Source organism: Mesitornis unicolor, unplaced genomic scaffold (assembly GCF_000695765.1).
Source record: "Mesitornis unicolor isolate BGI_N332 unplaced genomic scaffold, ASM69576v1 scaffold39100, whole genome shotgun sequence".
Lineage (NCBI taxonomy): Eukaryota > Metazoa > Chordata > Aves > Mesitornithiformes > Mesitornithidae > Mesitornis > Mesitornis unicolor.
In genome coordinates this window covers 17,791-32,457 of record NW_010159636.1, presented here as the reverse complement: position 1 = coordinate 32,457, position 14,667 = coordinate 17,791, and the positions used below count along the sequence as shown (strand labels likewise).

At 51.5% G+C, this 14,667-nt stretch overlaps 1 protein-coding gene across 1 annotated transcript; it reads right to left on the bottom strand.

The window, feature by feature from the left end:
- Positions 1 to 2,173: 2,173 nt before the first annotated feature.
- On the bottom strand, positions 2,174 to 9,820 carry LOC104542823. Its single transcript, XM_010187273.1, has 9 exons — positions 9,680 to 9,820; positions 8,963 to 9,013; positions 8,460 to 8,573; positions 7,982 to 8,088; positions 5,338 to 5,558; positions 4,145 to 4,338; positions 3,882 to 3,929; positions 2,479 to 2,610; positions 2,174 to 2,278 (listed from the first exon to the last, which is right to left on the bottom strand). The coding sequence occupies exons 1-9, from the start codon at positions 9,818 to 9,820 to the stop codon at positions 2,174 to 2,176; spliced, it is 1,113 nt and encodes a 370-aa protein (XP_010185575.1).
- Positions 9,821 to 14,667: the final 4,847 nt, after the last annotated feature.

Below are 14,667 nucleotides of genomic sequence, written 5' to 3'. Positions count from 1 at the left end.
CAAACCTTTGTAATTGGCAGATAGGAGAAACTGGTTGTAACCTCCTGTTGCAGGGGCTTGGAGAACAAATTATCTGCTCTTGCCAGAGGGCTTTATTTTACGTGGAACGCTACCATGGGCACGGTGCTGTCAGCTTGGCTTACCTCTTACCCAGTGTTTTGTTGGATTTCTGGGAACTTTCTTTGCAAACCAGGGAGTCTGGCTTGCAGCTTTACCACATGAGCCCTCTCTGTAGCCCTGGGCAATCTGAATGTCTGATGGGTCCATAACGTGTGTTAATGCTGAGGGCGTTTGGTTTGTGTGGGGTTTTTTTAAGAGCTTAACACAGCCATTCTCATCCCAGGTCAGGACATGCTCTACAGTATTTATCAAAAATCATTCTACCTTAACCGGTATATTGTGTGTGCTCATCTTTACATCTTGCTACCAGAAGATTCCCCTCATTCCAGAACATTGACCTTAACATCGGGGTTTATGTTGTTTAATGTTGTGTAAATGAATGATTTCATAGTTAACTTGTTCCTGATCCTTTCTTTAAGAGGAGGGGAAAATGGTCCTTAGTGCCTTTCACTGACGACACTGCACACGTCCAGCTTTCACCTTTCTCAACAGTTCTGCTTAGCCAGTGCTGTACATAGGAAGAACTGCTAGTCTGTTTGTATCATTTGTCTTCCTATTTATTGGTTTTCTAACTCAGTTTATTTCTGATTATTCTTTGGTTTATGATTAAACCTTCTTCATTACACTGTATATATCAGTATTGTGGCCCTGGAGCATGTTCATACCGTGAAATAAAATTCTGGATTCCTACTTCCACCTCTGTGCATGTTTTTTCCAATAACTTGATACATGCAGCATCTTTCTAACTCTGCTGAGTCAGTTGTGTCGGTCTGGGCAGCTCTGGTGCACTGGAGCAGTTAGAGGAGTGAGTTTGGGGGAGGTGTGGGAACCCCCATTGCTGCCAAACCTCAGGTTGGTGAATTTACCTTCACTAATTGGAAATGTTCAGCTGTTGCCTTTGCTGTGTAATCTGTATAGGTCTGCAGTGCATTTCCTCCTCTGGAAGCCCTTTCAGCCTGCTCAGACAGTAGGTAACAGGTTTTTTGTGGTCTGTGAACTTCACGGCTCCCCTGAGGACTGACTCAGCTGATGCACGAAGCAAACCCTGTGCAGTCCTGGGACTTTCCATGACACCATCCCACGCTGTGCCAGAGTAAATTCTAAAATTAGACACCCAAATACCTGCCAGGCTCCATCCCCTGTTGTGAGAGAAACTTTAACCCCCCCAAGCTCTGCAGCAGGCTATGGTCATACCTACAGTGGTGCAGTTTTGCTCCCTATGGCTGTTTCTCTCACTGCTGTTGCTGCTGGAGCCTCTCTACTCCTAGGCCACAAAAAGCTATGCCAGACCCTAAAGTGAGGGGGGACCAGGGGTCTGCTGAGCTACAGACCTGGCATCTCTGAGCTCATCATACGCTGAGTTCACGGCTCACAGAAGGCAGGCCCTGTATCTTCTCCAGTCCACCTTCTCTTGGGCTTTTCCTCTGCTTGGACCTGCTTTCTTTCTGTTAGTACAGGCCATGACACCATAGCAGGACAAATTCTGTTTTGGCAACTCTTGCCAGCACCACCCTTATGTTGGTGGACTCCATTCGCTGTAGCCCCGTGTATTTCTTGCAACTTTTATGGCAAAGTAACAAAATTTACTTTTGCCTTCATGGTTTTTAACCCCTTTATTTCTAAAGCCCCAGTTTTATCCTGACCATGTGGCCCTGCTTTCCCACCCAGTCACGACCATGGGCAGAAAATACCTGTTCTTGCTTCCCTGCCCTGCAGTGTCCAGCTGCTGCCATCAGCCTGGTCCCCATTGCTTCTGGCTTAACCCTGGGGCCGTGTCCCAGCCCTGGCCTCCTCTTGAGCCCCTCCAGGTGTTTCTGCTCATGGTGCTGCCAGCTGGGTCCTGCAGCCCAGTGCCCCTTGCTCCAGCTGCCACCTTCCAGCTCTCAAACACGTTCCTGTGCTCTCCAGTTTCTGGCCAAGAGACATCTTAGGCAGTGCCAGCAAATTTAGTCCAAAAATACATTTATTTAAAGAATTATTATAAATAATCTTCAAAAAATACAGTGTTGTCATAGTTTAAAAAATAATAATAAAAAAACCAGGCTGTGTGTTTTCACTTCAAGCTCTGGTCTTTTACTAATCTTTGGAGCACTCTGTGTAAGTCCACCAGAAAATTGTTCAGTGATGTAGTGTTCCCTGTTGCCGTGAGACATGAGTCCTGGAACAGAAAGAAGAAGGATGTTAAGATCATTAGGATGCTTTCTGTGGGGGTATCTGGTTCTCCAGCCTGGTCTTGGCGGCTGCTGCTGCTGCTGTGGGAGAGGACGGGGTGGAAGAAAAATGGTGACTGAGGAAGAAGTTGGATGTGCAGAGAGTTTGGGGGCTGCAGCGCGGTTTGTGGGGGGGAGCCTGCCTTACCATGCTCCCTGCGCCCTTCCTGTGGACCAGGCGGAACAGGTTGATGGACACGTCCTCCAGGTACCTGTGGCAGCTCCGGCTCTCCCAGGTGACTTTGGTGGCTTTGCACAGGAGCTCCGTGTCGTTGGCTTTCTGCAAAAAGAAGCATGTGGCTGTTTGTTTTAAATTCGGAAACCCTTTTGTACAGTTGTGGCTTCATTGGCAGGGGATTAAACCACTACAAATAATACATTTCTGTTCTAAATGGTAGCTCAGGATGTCAATGCCCATCTCTGTCCTTGGTGAGGATGCTGCCATCAGCTGCTGGTGAAATGTCGTGGCAGAGTTTGGGACAGCAACGAGCGCCCACATGTTCAGAGCACTGCGCTTTGGGGATGAACGTGGGACCCTGCTCCCTGCGGGCTCCCCCAGGGATGCAACAGGTTTAGGGGGTAGAGACTCTACAGGAATAACAAAAGTCTATAGGAGAGATTGCATTCATCAGGTGCTTGCAGTAAATAAAGCCCTGTAGCAATGAGACATCGAAGATGAGGAGCGAATGAGTGCTGGTAATAAGAAAATGATTCAATTTTCAGTGCTCACTGGGAGCTCTGCCTGCTCAGGTCTCCTCAGCCCACCCAAATGGCCCTGTCAAATAAGCAACCGCAGCCAGGTCTGCAGGTGTCAGGGTGTGTAGCATCCTGGGCAGCATTTCTCACTCCCAGGGCCCGTCCCTGCGGTAGGAGGGGTGCGAAGACCTCCCCAGGGGATGCTGAGCCCTCAGCTCCCGCCTGCCTGTGCAGCGCAAGGTGAGAGCATCGGCTTTCTGTGAAAACAGGAACTCTGGGGCCAGGGCGCTTGGCTTAGGCAGCAATTTTCAGAGCTAAAATCAGCATTATTATCTGCTATTAAATCTCCTGCTGACTGCTGAGCCTTCCCCCAGATAAGGGGAAAGAGGGATAGTGCGTCTAACCCGAGCACGAGATGCTGTGCGATAGGCGGCCGTGGGTGGCTGTGGGATGGTGACACACCGCTCCAAAGTGAAGGAAGAAGTTCCTCTGTTCCTTTCTGAAAAGCTTGAGAACCCCTGTGTGCCGCTCGAGCACACACTGCCCATTCCCTCCCGCCTCCCTCGCCCCTCTGGGATGGGAAGCAGCCATGCTCCGATGCCGATTTGGCTGGGTGTGGGAAGGTGCCATGCACTGGGAGAGGCAGGGAGCAGCCTGGCAGCCCAGCATCGCTGCTTGAGGCTCACCATGGGCTCCCTGTGCCCATCCAGTGCCGTGCTGGGATGAACAGGACTCCCAGTGCATCCCGCCCGCCCCGCACTCTCGTTTGGCCTCTCCCAGTGCCCATCCTGCCCGTATGATTGTTTTCAAACAAGGACAGATAGGGTTGGGTTTGGTTTCTTTCCTCTCTCTTACCTCATCACCTGCAAAAACATTGGTCACGTTCATCTTGTCACAGGAAACCTTTAGTGAGACACAAAGGAGAGGAGCGATCAGGCTCGAGAAACTGCTAACGCGGATCCTGCCCGCCATGTGCACACAGACACAGGTCTGTCCGTCCATCCGCCCGCCCTCGGCCCCCGAGAACCCTGCACCGCACGCTCAGCACCTTCCTTCGCCTCGGCATCGCTCGTGAAAGCATCGGTTCCTGCCATCGATGAGGAGAGTTTGAGCCCTACCTTCATCTCCAGGAGGGTGCTCAGCCGCCTGATGCTCTCCTTCAGCAAGTTGGAGGTGGGCAGCAGGGCAGCCCTGTGGCCCTGGCAGACCAACAGCGCCAGGAAGGCGAGCAGGATGGGGCCTGGGATGCTCATGGCCTGCTGGGATCGACCCCCTGGAGCTTGCAGTTTCTGGATATTTTGGTGATCTATACCTGTGTGTGCTTTTCTGGAAGACACATCTCAATTTATGGCTGTAAAATTGCTGAACCTGTAGGAAAAACTTATTTTTCCCTTATCTGCACTTTCCAAAGTTGCTCCTATCCAATTAGGACAACAGATCTTTTTTGTAAAAGTCAAGATTTTCTTCTGATCTTGCATTACGTTTCAACGTAGGAAATTTCCACCGTAAGATAACGGTTGTAGAAGTCAGGTCACGAAGGAAAGAGATGTAAACTGCCCGCTTTGGGGATTCTTCATTTCTCCGTATCCCAGGACTTTCTCTGCACCATGAAGTGAAAGTGGCTGAACTGAGGAGACCACGGACCCAACCGTGCTCAAATGACAGAGTTCTGCGTGGTTTTTTTCTTCTTTTCTCTAACGATCCAGCTCATGTTTCATTTGAATATCTCCTAATCAAGCAAAACATCTTTCATCTGCATAATATTTGCTATCTTCGCTTATCTTAACCTGCACACTGGGAGAGAAACAGAAAGTTTCGCTGCCTCCCGGGGCTGTGGGAGTTTATGGAGACCTGGGGGCCCGATGGGACACCTGAAACAGTGCAACCCTGCCCATGGCACCCTGCGGGGACACGGCGAGGGACACGGAGCTGGCTGGGAAATGGGATTTGGGGTATTTTGGCCAGCCAGAGGCTGCCCTGGCCCATCCTGCCCCCCTCGGAGCAAAGCCCGAGTGCGGGCAAGGTGGGGGGCACTACCCGCACCACCGCCCGGCGCCGCCGCAGGAAATCGCGCAGAGAAACGAGCTGAGCTGGGAAACTTCGGAGTTTTGTAATAACTAATAGGTATTTTTCTAACTCAAATAGCAACTTGCCATCAGATGCTTGATAAGAGTCTGTGAGTGCTCGATTAATCCAGGAGCGGCCCGACCGCGAGTAACTCTGTTTGCCTAATTATGAAATGCCCCAGATGAAGCCGGTGCCACTGACTCAGAAAGCCCTTTGCGAGGGATTTGCCAGCGCCGTTTCCTACCTGCGCCACTCTCGATGGGGAGCAGATAAGCGACCGCGCTCCGGGTACGGGCCTGCGTGGTGGCGGTAGCCTCTGCGGATGGTGGCCACGGGACCCGGCTCCTTGCCGGGATGCCCAGAGCCACCCCACGGCTCTGGGATGGGTGGTGGTGGGAGGCTCCGTGCCTAAAAGTGATGCTGGTGGTGGTCTCGTTCCCATAGACACAGCGGAAAGCTCTAAATCTGGAGTGAGTGAACAGAAAAACGCTAAATGAGCAGAAAAATGTAACCTTTGAGGTACTCGGGCTGAATCACCGTGGAAAAGTGCATCAGGGTGCAATGGGAAAGTCGCTGGTGAAGAAAAGATTCCCACGTCCTTTCCCCAGGGTGGGATGCGGCCGATGGCAGCGATGGCCCCATCGAGGGACGGCTCTGGCCCCTGCGCGGTCATTTCTGGCGTCCCAGCCGTGGGTCAGGACATGACCCTGCTGCCATTTCCCAGGTGTCTGGGGAACACAGAAATGTGTCCTCAGCTCTACTCCTCCTCGTGCTCTGTGGTTTGCAGCTTCTCCCCAGGACATGAGGATCCTACCCAGGATGGGCCACTGCCTCAGCTCCTCTTTTTGGCCTAAACCGGAGTGAATCCAGAGCAGCTGCTGAGGAAGGACCAGGAGGTGCCGGAGGTAAATTTTGGCTGGCAGCGGCAGGGATGCGCTGCAGTTTTCATGCAGGTGTCTGGTGTGGGTGCTCACAACACTGGGGTTTATCCAGAACAACTTCAAGGGCTGCGGTTAACACCCCACCACATGCATTGATAGCAATGTCATGCACTTACAGCAATTATTTCCTGCATTTATAGTGATTTCCTGCATTTATAACCATTTCCAGCAGCCAGGTTGCCTGTTTATTTCCTACCCGTGTCCCTGCCACCACCAGCACCTGAGTGGGCGCTCATCCCATGAGCTGTCCCCATCCCTTCCCTTGCCCGTCCACGCTGCGCACCCCAACCCGCCCCCCTCCATCACCACCCAAACCAGGGGCTCCCACCCCTCTTCCCCTCTCCTCTTCCCTTCCCCAGTGTTTTCCTACGCTGGGTGGGTTCATTGACTTTGGTTTTATTTTGCTGTCTTGAACACTCACTCCCAAAGGCAGACTGGGTGTAAATCACCCCCAAAATGCCAGCCTTCACCACCCCGTTCTGGCTGATGGGGGAGGCAGCACCCCCCAATGCTCTGCATCCACTGCCCAAGGGAAGAGAAGGGGAAGCGAGAGCAGAAACCATCGGTACCAAGAGCTCGTTTTTCAGTTATATATTATTTAAGGCCTGAGACACTTTTAGAACATCAGTGCAAAGTTGAAAGGGAAACAATACAATCAGATGACGACATCCAAATACATGAGAATTTGAATATATTAACTCTGTCGTAATACAAATATTTTAAATAGAGGGAAGAACAATAAATTACAAATCAGCACGCGCTCACTTGTTGTCATGGAAAGGCGAGTAGGCAATAACAGATCCCTAAGAATGAGGTAGCAGTAATTTAAATATAACACTGGTCTACAGAACTACTCTTAGATATATAAGTTAAAAATTAGACATCTATTCTGAATACTGGTGGTTGTTTTTTTGTCTGGGTCTCAAGCAAATAAAAGCTTTCAACAGGAGAACTTTTTGCTCTTGAATCTTTAGATTGCGCAGTATAAAAATAAGTTATTTAAATAAAATACAATAATAAATAAACTATAAGTGTGATGCCAGTGAGCACCCACTAGATCCAGAGTTACCCTACAGACTCCTAGTTTTCACTATTAATAACTTAAAAGCCCACTGACAAGATAAAGGCACATTAAAGGTGAGGTTTTCTGTTCTGGCAGTGCTGGCTTTGTTCTTGGCTGCTGCACTTCCCCAGCTCCCAATGGGACTTGACCACCCCCCCCAGCTGCTGGAGCAACTGGGTAGTGAAAATGCCTCATTTCAGCCTAGATTTTGATCTCTTTAGGAAGAGAAGATGATTATGAAGAAGCCTGCCTTCACTGAGAGCAACAGGAAGCAGATAAATTGGTTTTGGTTTTGGTAGGCGCTGCAGGAGGTGAACGAGGTAAAAGCTCAGCATCCTTGGCCACCCCATCCAGGAGAAGCCGGGCAAAGCCTGGAGCCAGCGTTCCTGGGGGTCATATCCATGCCAGGGGGGTCACATCCCTTATGAGGGGTTGTATCCATCCCTCCCAGGGGATTGCATCCCTTCTGCGGGGTCACAGCCCTTCTAAGAGGTTGCATCCATCCCTCTGGAGGGGCCTCATCCCTCCCGGGAGGTTGCATCCCACCTGATGCCAGCTGGAAGAGGGGCAGGGCTGTGAGGGAGCAGCCTTGTCCAGATGAGACCTTGCCGATACCTGGCACTGGGCTGGAAAGCTGGGGTGATGCCGGGAAGGGGACGCTTCCCATCACAGCTGAGTGACCCCAGGTGCCACGTTGAGATTTGCTGTGCTGGGACCTGCTGTGAGGATCGCACTGGGTTTGGGAGGGCTGGGGCAGGGCTGAGGAAGTGCGTGCAACAAGGAACAAAAGAAACCAACAAACCAAACTCTGCAAAACCTATTTCAAGAGCTGCCAGCAGTGAGAGCCAGCCCTGGGCTGGGGCCAGCAGCAGCGCCCGTCTCACTGTGCAGCTGCCGTGGGCAGGCGCCTGTACATCCCCTGCGTGAAGTTCCCCAGCTCCGGCAAGAAGTTGCGCAGGTAGAGCTCGTTCTCGTTGCTCAGGGAGCAGTTCTGGGGAAGGAAAAGGGTAAATAGGTTAGAGCTGACAGCAGGATTTCACAGCCCGAGCAGGCGGCTCATTTCCAATGCCGCTGTCCCCAAAGTGAATGGTTCAGTTAAGAGCTGGGAGAATGCTGGTTGGGAATTTGGCCTTTGCTCAGGACAAGCACCCTGTGCCCGGCAATGTGACCTCCATGGCCACCAACCCTAGGTGCCCAGAGCTGGTGGGGACATTCACACCCTTCACAGGGAGATAAATTATCTCATAAATGCCTGGGTCTTGTCCCAGGCAAGACAACGAACCCTGGCTTCATCAATCCCGTGGGTACATCATGGGGCAAAGGGGCCGTGGGGGGCATGGGGAGGCTGCAGCTCCTGCTTACCTTCTTGCCATGCAGGCTCTGCAGGTTGATGATGAGGGGCTCGTAGTCTTTCCTGCATCTGGTGACTTTGATGAGTGCCATGGCCGCCTGGCACAGCCGCTCCTGCTCTGACAGCTGGCAAATATAGGGGAAAAAAAAATATCATTATTGGCACCACGTAGCTGATTTAAGTCAATGCCACTTCTCAAGGTGGCCAGGACTGGTGGGAGGTTTCAGAGTGATTTCCTAAACTGCTTTCATTTTACAGTGGCAGTGGCAGCCCTGGGCCGTGGTTCGTGCCCCAGGCTGTGCCCGAAGGCCGGGTTGGGGGGAGGTGGCGGTTGCAGAAGTGCCAGAGACAGGGCCTCAGCCACAGCTGGCATCGAGCCGTGTGCTCGCCCCCAGCTCTTGCTCGCTGACTAAGAAAGGTCCCTGTGCTCCGTGGGCTGAGCACCAGGCGACGGCTGTGTTTGTTTGTTATAAATGCGCTTTCCACCTCTCTCTCTCTCTCCATCATCTCTTACCGTCTGATCTGTGAAGGGGACCTGGGCCACTCGGGTGTCATTGCAGGGGACCTGGAGAGGTGACACAAGGGAGAGCCATCATTACAAGACATTCACTACGAGATCATCATTATGAGACCGTTATTGCAAGATCATCATTATGAGACCGTACCCACGGAGCTGCCAGCTGTGCCCTCGCCCACAAAGGGGCACTGCGTCCCTGGCCCTCTCTGGTGGGACACAGCACAGATGTGTGCGGTTGCTGCCAGCACTGAGCTCCATGTTCCAGGAAATTGATTCAAAACAGGCTCCTGGGAAGGTGGGACACGGGTTTGCAAAGCAGTTTTTGGGGAAGGTCCCCGAGTGCTCAGTGGGTGCTATGAACCGGCACAGAGCAGGGATCCCTCGGCAGCTCAGACGGTGCCAGGCCCCATGTCCCCATCACCAGGCTGCCCCGGTCACCCCAACACAGCTCTGTGTGTTGGACAAGGAGGTCTGGGGGACGTTGCCTTGTTCCGAGGCTTTTTTTCCAGAATGTGCCCAGTTGCAGGTGGAAAACTTCACCTTGGCTGAACCAAGCAGCCTCTTGTACCACCAAGTCAAGTACTGAGCACCCCAAGTCTAGGCTGCAACTAACACGAAGGAACATCTTCATCTTCATCATCATCATTATTATTGTCAATAATGTTCCTCTGGTCTGTAAGCAAAAAAGAAGCCAGGAGAGGGAGCAGCATTTACCTGCACTCCTGAGTTGAACTGGTGGATGTGGTAGGTGATCTCCGACAGCTTTACTTTGGCAGAGGTGGTCACCAGCGGCCTGCAAGAAGTGAGCTGCAGCAGGGAGAGGAGCACTAAAGCAGCCTTCAGCGAGGGGAGCATCCTGTCGTCGCCGTCTGAGCGCTTCCCGTGCTGGCTGGGCTGGCTGGCCAGGGCCTCTCTGCCTCGCTGCTTGGTAGAGCACCATTTTTATAGTCTTTATTGACTACCAAATATAGGTGTCTTCCTGTGCTGATCAGGCGAGACAGTGGGAAGTGCCATTCGCCCCAAAGAAGGGCATTATGTAATGACAGCGAAGACTTTTCGCCCTTAACCAACGCTATCTGCTATTCAGCTACCAGGCAGATTTTAATCACCTAATTGATAGATGAAGAGATAGTGGCATGAGAAGTCGAGCATTTCTCTTTGATGCCTGAGGATCTATTTACTATCGAGCGTGTTCGTAGCGTGCTGCATGTGGAAAACCATGAAAGTGTGCGCGACTGAACCAAGTGCGTTGCAAGGCTGGGAATGAAGTCAAGCCATGAATTTCTGTGCAGAGAAATATCTGCCCAAGCTTTCCTTGTCTTCACCATGGCAAAGACAAGGAGTTACGCAGAAGGACCAGCTCCGGGGTGCATGTGGCTGGACACCAACAGCTCCTGCCCTGGATGCTGGCATCTCATGGGGGATGCCCCAGGGGCACCACCATCATGGGATGCAGCTGGGAGCATCCCAGCGCCGCTCTCCAGGGCACCCTGACCCCTTGCTATTTTCCCCATTGATGTGGAGGACCCTGTCCCCTCATATGGACCCTTCTCCCTGGTGGTGGCCCTGGGGACGGGCCGGGACCCTGTGCCACAGCTTGGTCATTGCCGGTGATGACAGCAGCATCTTGAGGAAGGAAACAGTGCATGGGGGCTGTCGGAGAGGAACAGCTGAATTGTGTGTCGGAAAAAGATTCACGTTGTTTGGCCATAATGGCAACAACTCTGGCAAGCTCAAGTAGCCAAAATCAGACTTCAAAGAAAAGAAAACCTCAAATCTTTTATCAAGATGTTAAACATCTGCAAAGACCAAAAAAAAAAAAAAATGCTCTTGCATGTAAAGGAAGAAGTAGCTGAGGGGTTTTTCTGCCGTGTGGGTGTTTGGGTTTTAACCAGGACTTGCTCAGCTCTGTAGCACGTATCCCGCCCTGCAAGGACGGCTCCTGCAGCGCCCAGCTCGGCGCGGCGCCTTTCAGCCCCGGGTGCCATGACGTCCCACACCGTCTCATGCCATCCCATGGCATCCTACACCATCCCATGCTGCCCCACGCCATCCCATGATGTCCCACACCATTCCACACCACCCCATGGTGTTGTCCCACACCATCCCAGAAGACGTCAGAAAACCATCAGTAACTCGGGGATCCAAACCATCACATCCTTGAGCAGAAGCACAGACACGACCCCGCAATTATTTCCCACCATGGCCGAACCATGCAGTTAGTGAGAATTTTGTGGGGGAAAAAAAAAGCTGACTTGCCAAAATGGCTCATTTTTTTCCCCAAATTCTGAAATGCCTTTGCCCAGGCACTGCCGCAAGCACAGGCACAGCAGCTCGGTGCCAGCGGCTCCTCACGGAGCCCACGGTGCTGCTGCCCCAGCTCGGGCAAACCCTGTCCAGGGGAGCCCCAGCTCTCACCTCATACCTGGCTGGGGGCTTGTAAATAGTTGTAAATTGTTAAATTCATTTAGAAAATGTAGAAACATTCAAACTTCATGCATAAAGCTTTTTTTCCAGTAAAGTCAAGGTGTTGCATAGCCCAAGGAAGCCTCGAACTTCACATTTCAAACCAATCCCTTCTCATTTCACCGCATTGGTTTTGTATTGCAAGATCTAGCGTTGCAGTGGCAGGACTGGGCTGGAGCATCCCCCTTTCATTGCTTTTCTTAGTCCAAAAAAATTGCTTTTCCTGGAATAAAAGATGGTGACGGTGCCAAGCTGCCAGAGCAGGATGCGCTGCGGCCCCTGGGAAGATGTCTGTGGTCCCAACCCCGTGAACTGGTGTGGGGTCCAGCAGCGATGCCATGGTCCCGGGGGCTTCATGGGGGATAAGGGGGCTGCTGGAGTGGGGGCTCCTAGGCTGGGATGACCCTGCGTCTGTAAACCCTGCGTGGAGAGCGTGTGTCACTGCCCCCAAAGGCAGATAAAATCAATCTGCCAGAGTATTGATACGGTAACATGAACGTAATGATGGGAAAAGCTGACATGCATCAATTCGGCTCGCGTGGGTGGAAAACAATAGCCAGAAATGGGAGCCCAGTTCTGAGAAGCGGCGTCGAGCCGGGGGCTCGGGCGGGAGAGGGGGTCACAGCCCTTCGGGAGCATCATCAGCCCAAAGGGAACTGAAATGGCTCACTCAGAGCGCCGTGGGCTGTGGTCAGTGTTGAACCCAGCGGTGATTGCAAAATAATACGGGAAATTTCTGCTGATTCATCACCCCCAGAGCTAAGGGAGGGGGTGCATGGGGCTGGGACACCATGTCCGGGGTGAACCAGGATCCATGTGAACCCCGTGGGTCACTTCATCGTTTAAGCCACCCCAAATCAGTTCCCAACCAATTCAGAAAAATGATCCAAGCGGTTAAGTTGGGTTAATTTTCCCCATCAGGCTCCTCTTGCCCCACCATGGGGGAGCGGTTGGGGGATGAAGATGCACACTGGGCTGGTGTCGGTTGGCCTTTCCCATGGCTGCATCTCTGGATGATGACACCAGAACACAGAGCCAGCTAAAGAAACCCTCAGTGCAACCTCGACCATAAATGTTGCTCTGTTCTGCGTCCAAAGCCATGCTTTTTTTCTCCTTTTTCTCTTGTTTTCCAGCATCAAAGCCAAGGTTGGCTGCCCACAGTCACCACACAAATGAAGGGCAGCAGCGTAGGCTGGAGCCGCGGCCACCACAACAGGCACGGGATGGCATCGCTGGACACGGATGGAGTCAATGGAAAGAGCCAGGCACGGCTGATGGGCAAGTTGGATTTCCAGGGGCTAATCACTTCATTAAGGGACAAAGTCAGAACTCGTAAGGTTCAGTGGATGCTTTAATTGAGGTGATACAAACAACTTCAGGTCTCTTCTGTCATTTTTCAGGGCCTGATTTTGGACAACTCTACGAACCACTGTCTTGTTTCCAATGCTATTCCAGCTTTGCCTTTGATGAAATCCTCGTTGGGAAGCCACAACGCTTTTTTACAGGCTGTTTGCGCATATGTGCTGTTCTTGACTTTCAGAAGATGGGGAAATTAAAGATAACTTTTTATAACATGAAAAAAAATGCACCAAATGTGGGTCACCATATAACGTCTAGCATCAGCACATGTAATATCTCTTGAATCAGTGGTTGAGTTTACAAACTGCGAGCGTTTCAGACCCTGGGACGGCTCCGCAGCCCGGCCCGGCCCCGGAGCCAACCTGCACCTTTCAGCCGTGCAGACGGAGCGAAAGCTACAACGACAGCAATTAATTATTTTCTACGTAAATCAAATTACACAGAATAGGATGAAGCCGGATGAAGGAGAATTTGCAAGTTGCATCACATTTCCCGAAGGTGTAATCTTGCAGTGAGTAGAGAATAAGCGCTGGCTCCTGGCAGCGTGCCCCAGGGTGGGTAGTAAACAAATTGTCATCCTGAAATAGATGAGAAATGATATTTAGTGTGACATTTAAAAGCTAGCAAAGTTACAAGGAGACCTGAAATGATTAAGCTTTTTGAGAGCATCATCTGTATTTATTGGTTTGGTTTGCAGTGTTTATTTGTAGATAATCACATCGGTTTGGTTTTTCTTATTTTTAAGGCATGCAAAAGCTTTTTCTCGCCTGAAATGCAGCGCGCAGGAAGAAAACTGCACCTCCCCAGTTAGAAACTTTAATGAACAGTTGACCCTGGGAGTAGCAAGTTATGCATTCTGTAAGGCACTTTTTCACCTCAGGCAGGTCAGAGAGCAATTTTGGTTACCAAAATCAAAATTAAATTAACTAAAAATATATCTACTCTGAAGTTTTAAACACCCAATGTACTTTGGGCCAAGCCTCTCTCTGCGTAGCCATCTCGCAGCACCCAGCACGGTGTTGTACTGCATAGGGAATAGTGAAGGACATAGGGCTTTGAAGTATTCTTTTCCACTGCTAATAGAAATTGCACTTAGAAACAACACTGTGCAGACAGGGATGTCTTTATGGCCATTTTTTTTTTCTAGTGAAAGTAGCTGCCACCTTGCCTACTGAGTGCAAATAAACCAAAAACAGGTTGTGTTGCTGAAGAAATAAATGATGTGGCATAGAGGTGGGTGGGAAGTCATTTCCTTGAGCAGCGCGCTCTGAAGTCTTCATCTGCTCCAGCCTCCTGGCTCGAAAACCCTAGGCCAGTGCGGACTCAGACCCCTGGGAAGGGATTTACACCCAACCCTTTTTCAGGCTGACCTGCCCACGGCTGCTGTGCAGGCAGGGGAGGTACTTCGTGCTTTCGGAGGGGTGCTGGGTGCCTGCTTGGCTGTGAAATTGCCATCCCAGGCAACTGCAATTGCTCTATGAAGGCTTTTGAAATTGTTTTTTGCCTGTCCTTTTCTGATTCTCAAATCCTGGCATATCTACCTGCAGCTGGGTCTTCCTTGTGTGCCTGCATTGCGATGGGTGCTGTGGGGTTGCTCTCCAGCGCTGGAAATCCACCTCACCTCCAACCAAAATGGCAAACAGAGAGCCAGTTTCTGCCCCGCTTTGTCACCTGCCCAAGGAGTTACCTCGATCAATCTGCACCCAATGAGCCTTCAAATGTCTCCCCTTGGTTCTGCACTACAGCTGGCGTAAACATTGCGCAGCACCACGTACGTCAGTATGCCTGGCCAGGACCACAGGCAACCACAGAGCCGGGATCCCCTTGACGTGGCGCTGGGGGCGGCTGGCTGCACCCATCCGCCGCCGCCCCCGCCT

Excerpts from the sequence above, each read along its gene's own strand:
- LOC104542823 (XM_010187273.1), bottom strand. The coding sequence starts at position 9,820 with ATGCTCCCCTCGCTGAAGGCTGCTTTAGTGCTCCTCTCCCTGCTGCAG. Across the intron at positions 9,014-9,679 it reads AGTTCAACTCAGGAGTGCAG|GTCCCCTGCAATGACACCCG; the intron begins GTAAATGCTGCT and ends TCACCTCTCCAG. Across the intron at positions 5,559-7,981 it reads CTGCCCACGGCAGCTGCACA|ATTTAGAGCTTTCCGCTGTG; the intron begins GTGAGACGGGCG and ends CACTCACTCCAG.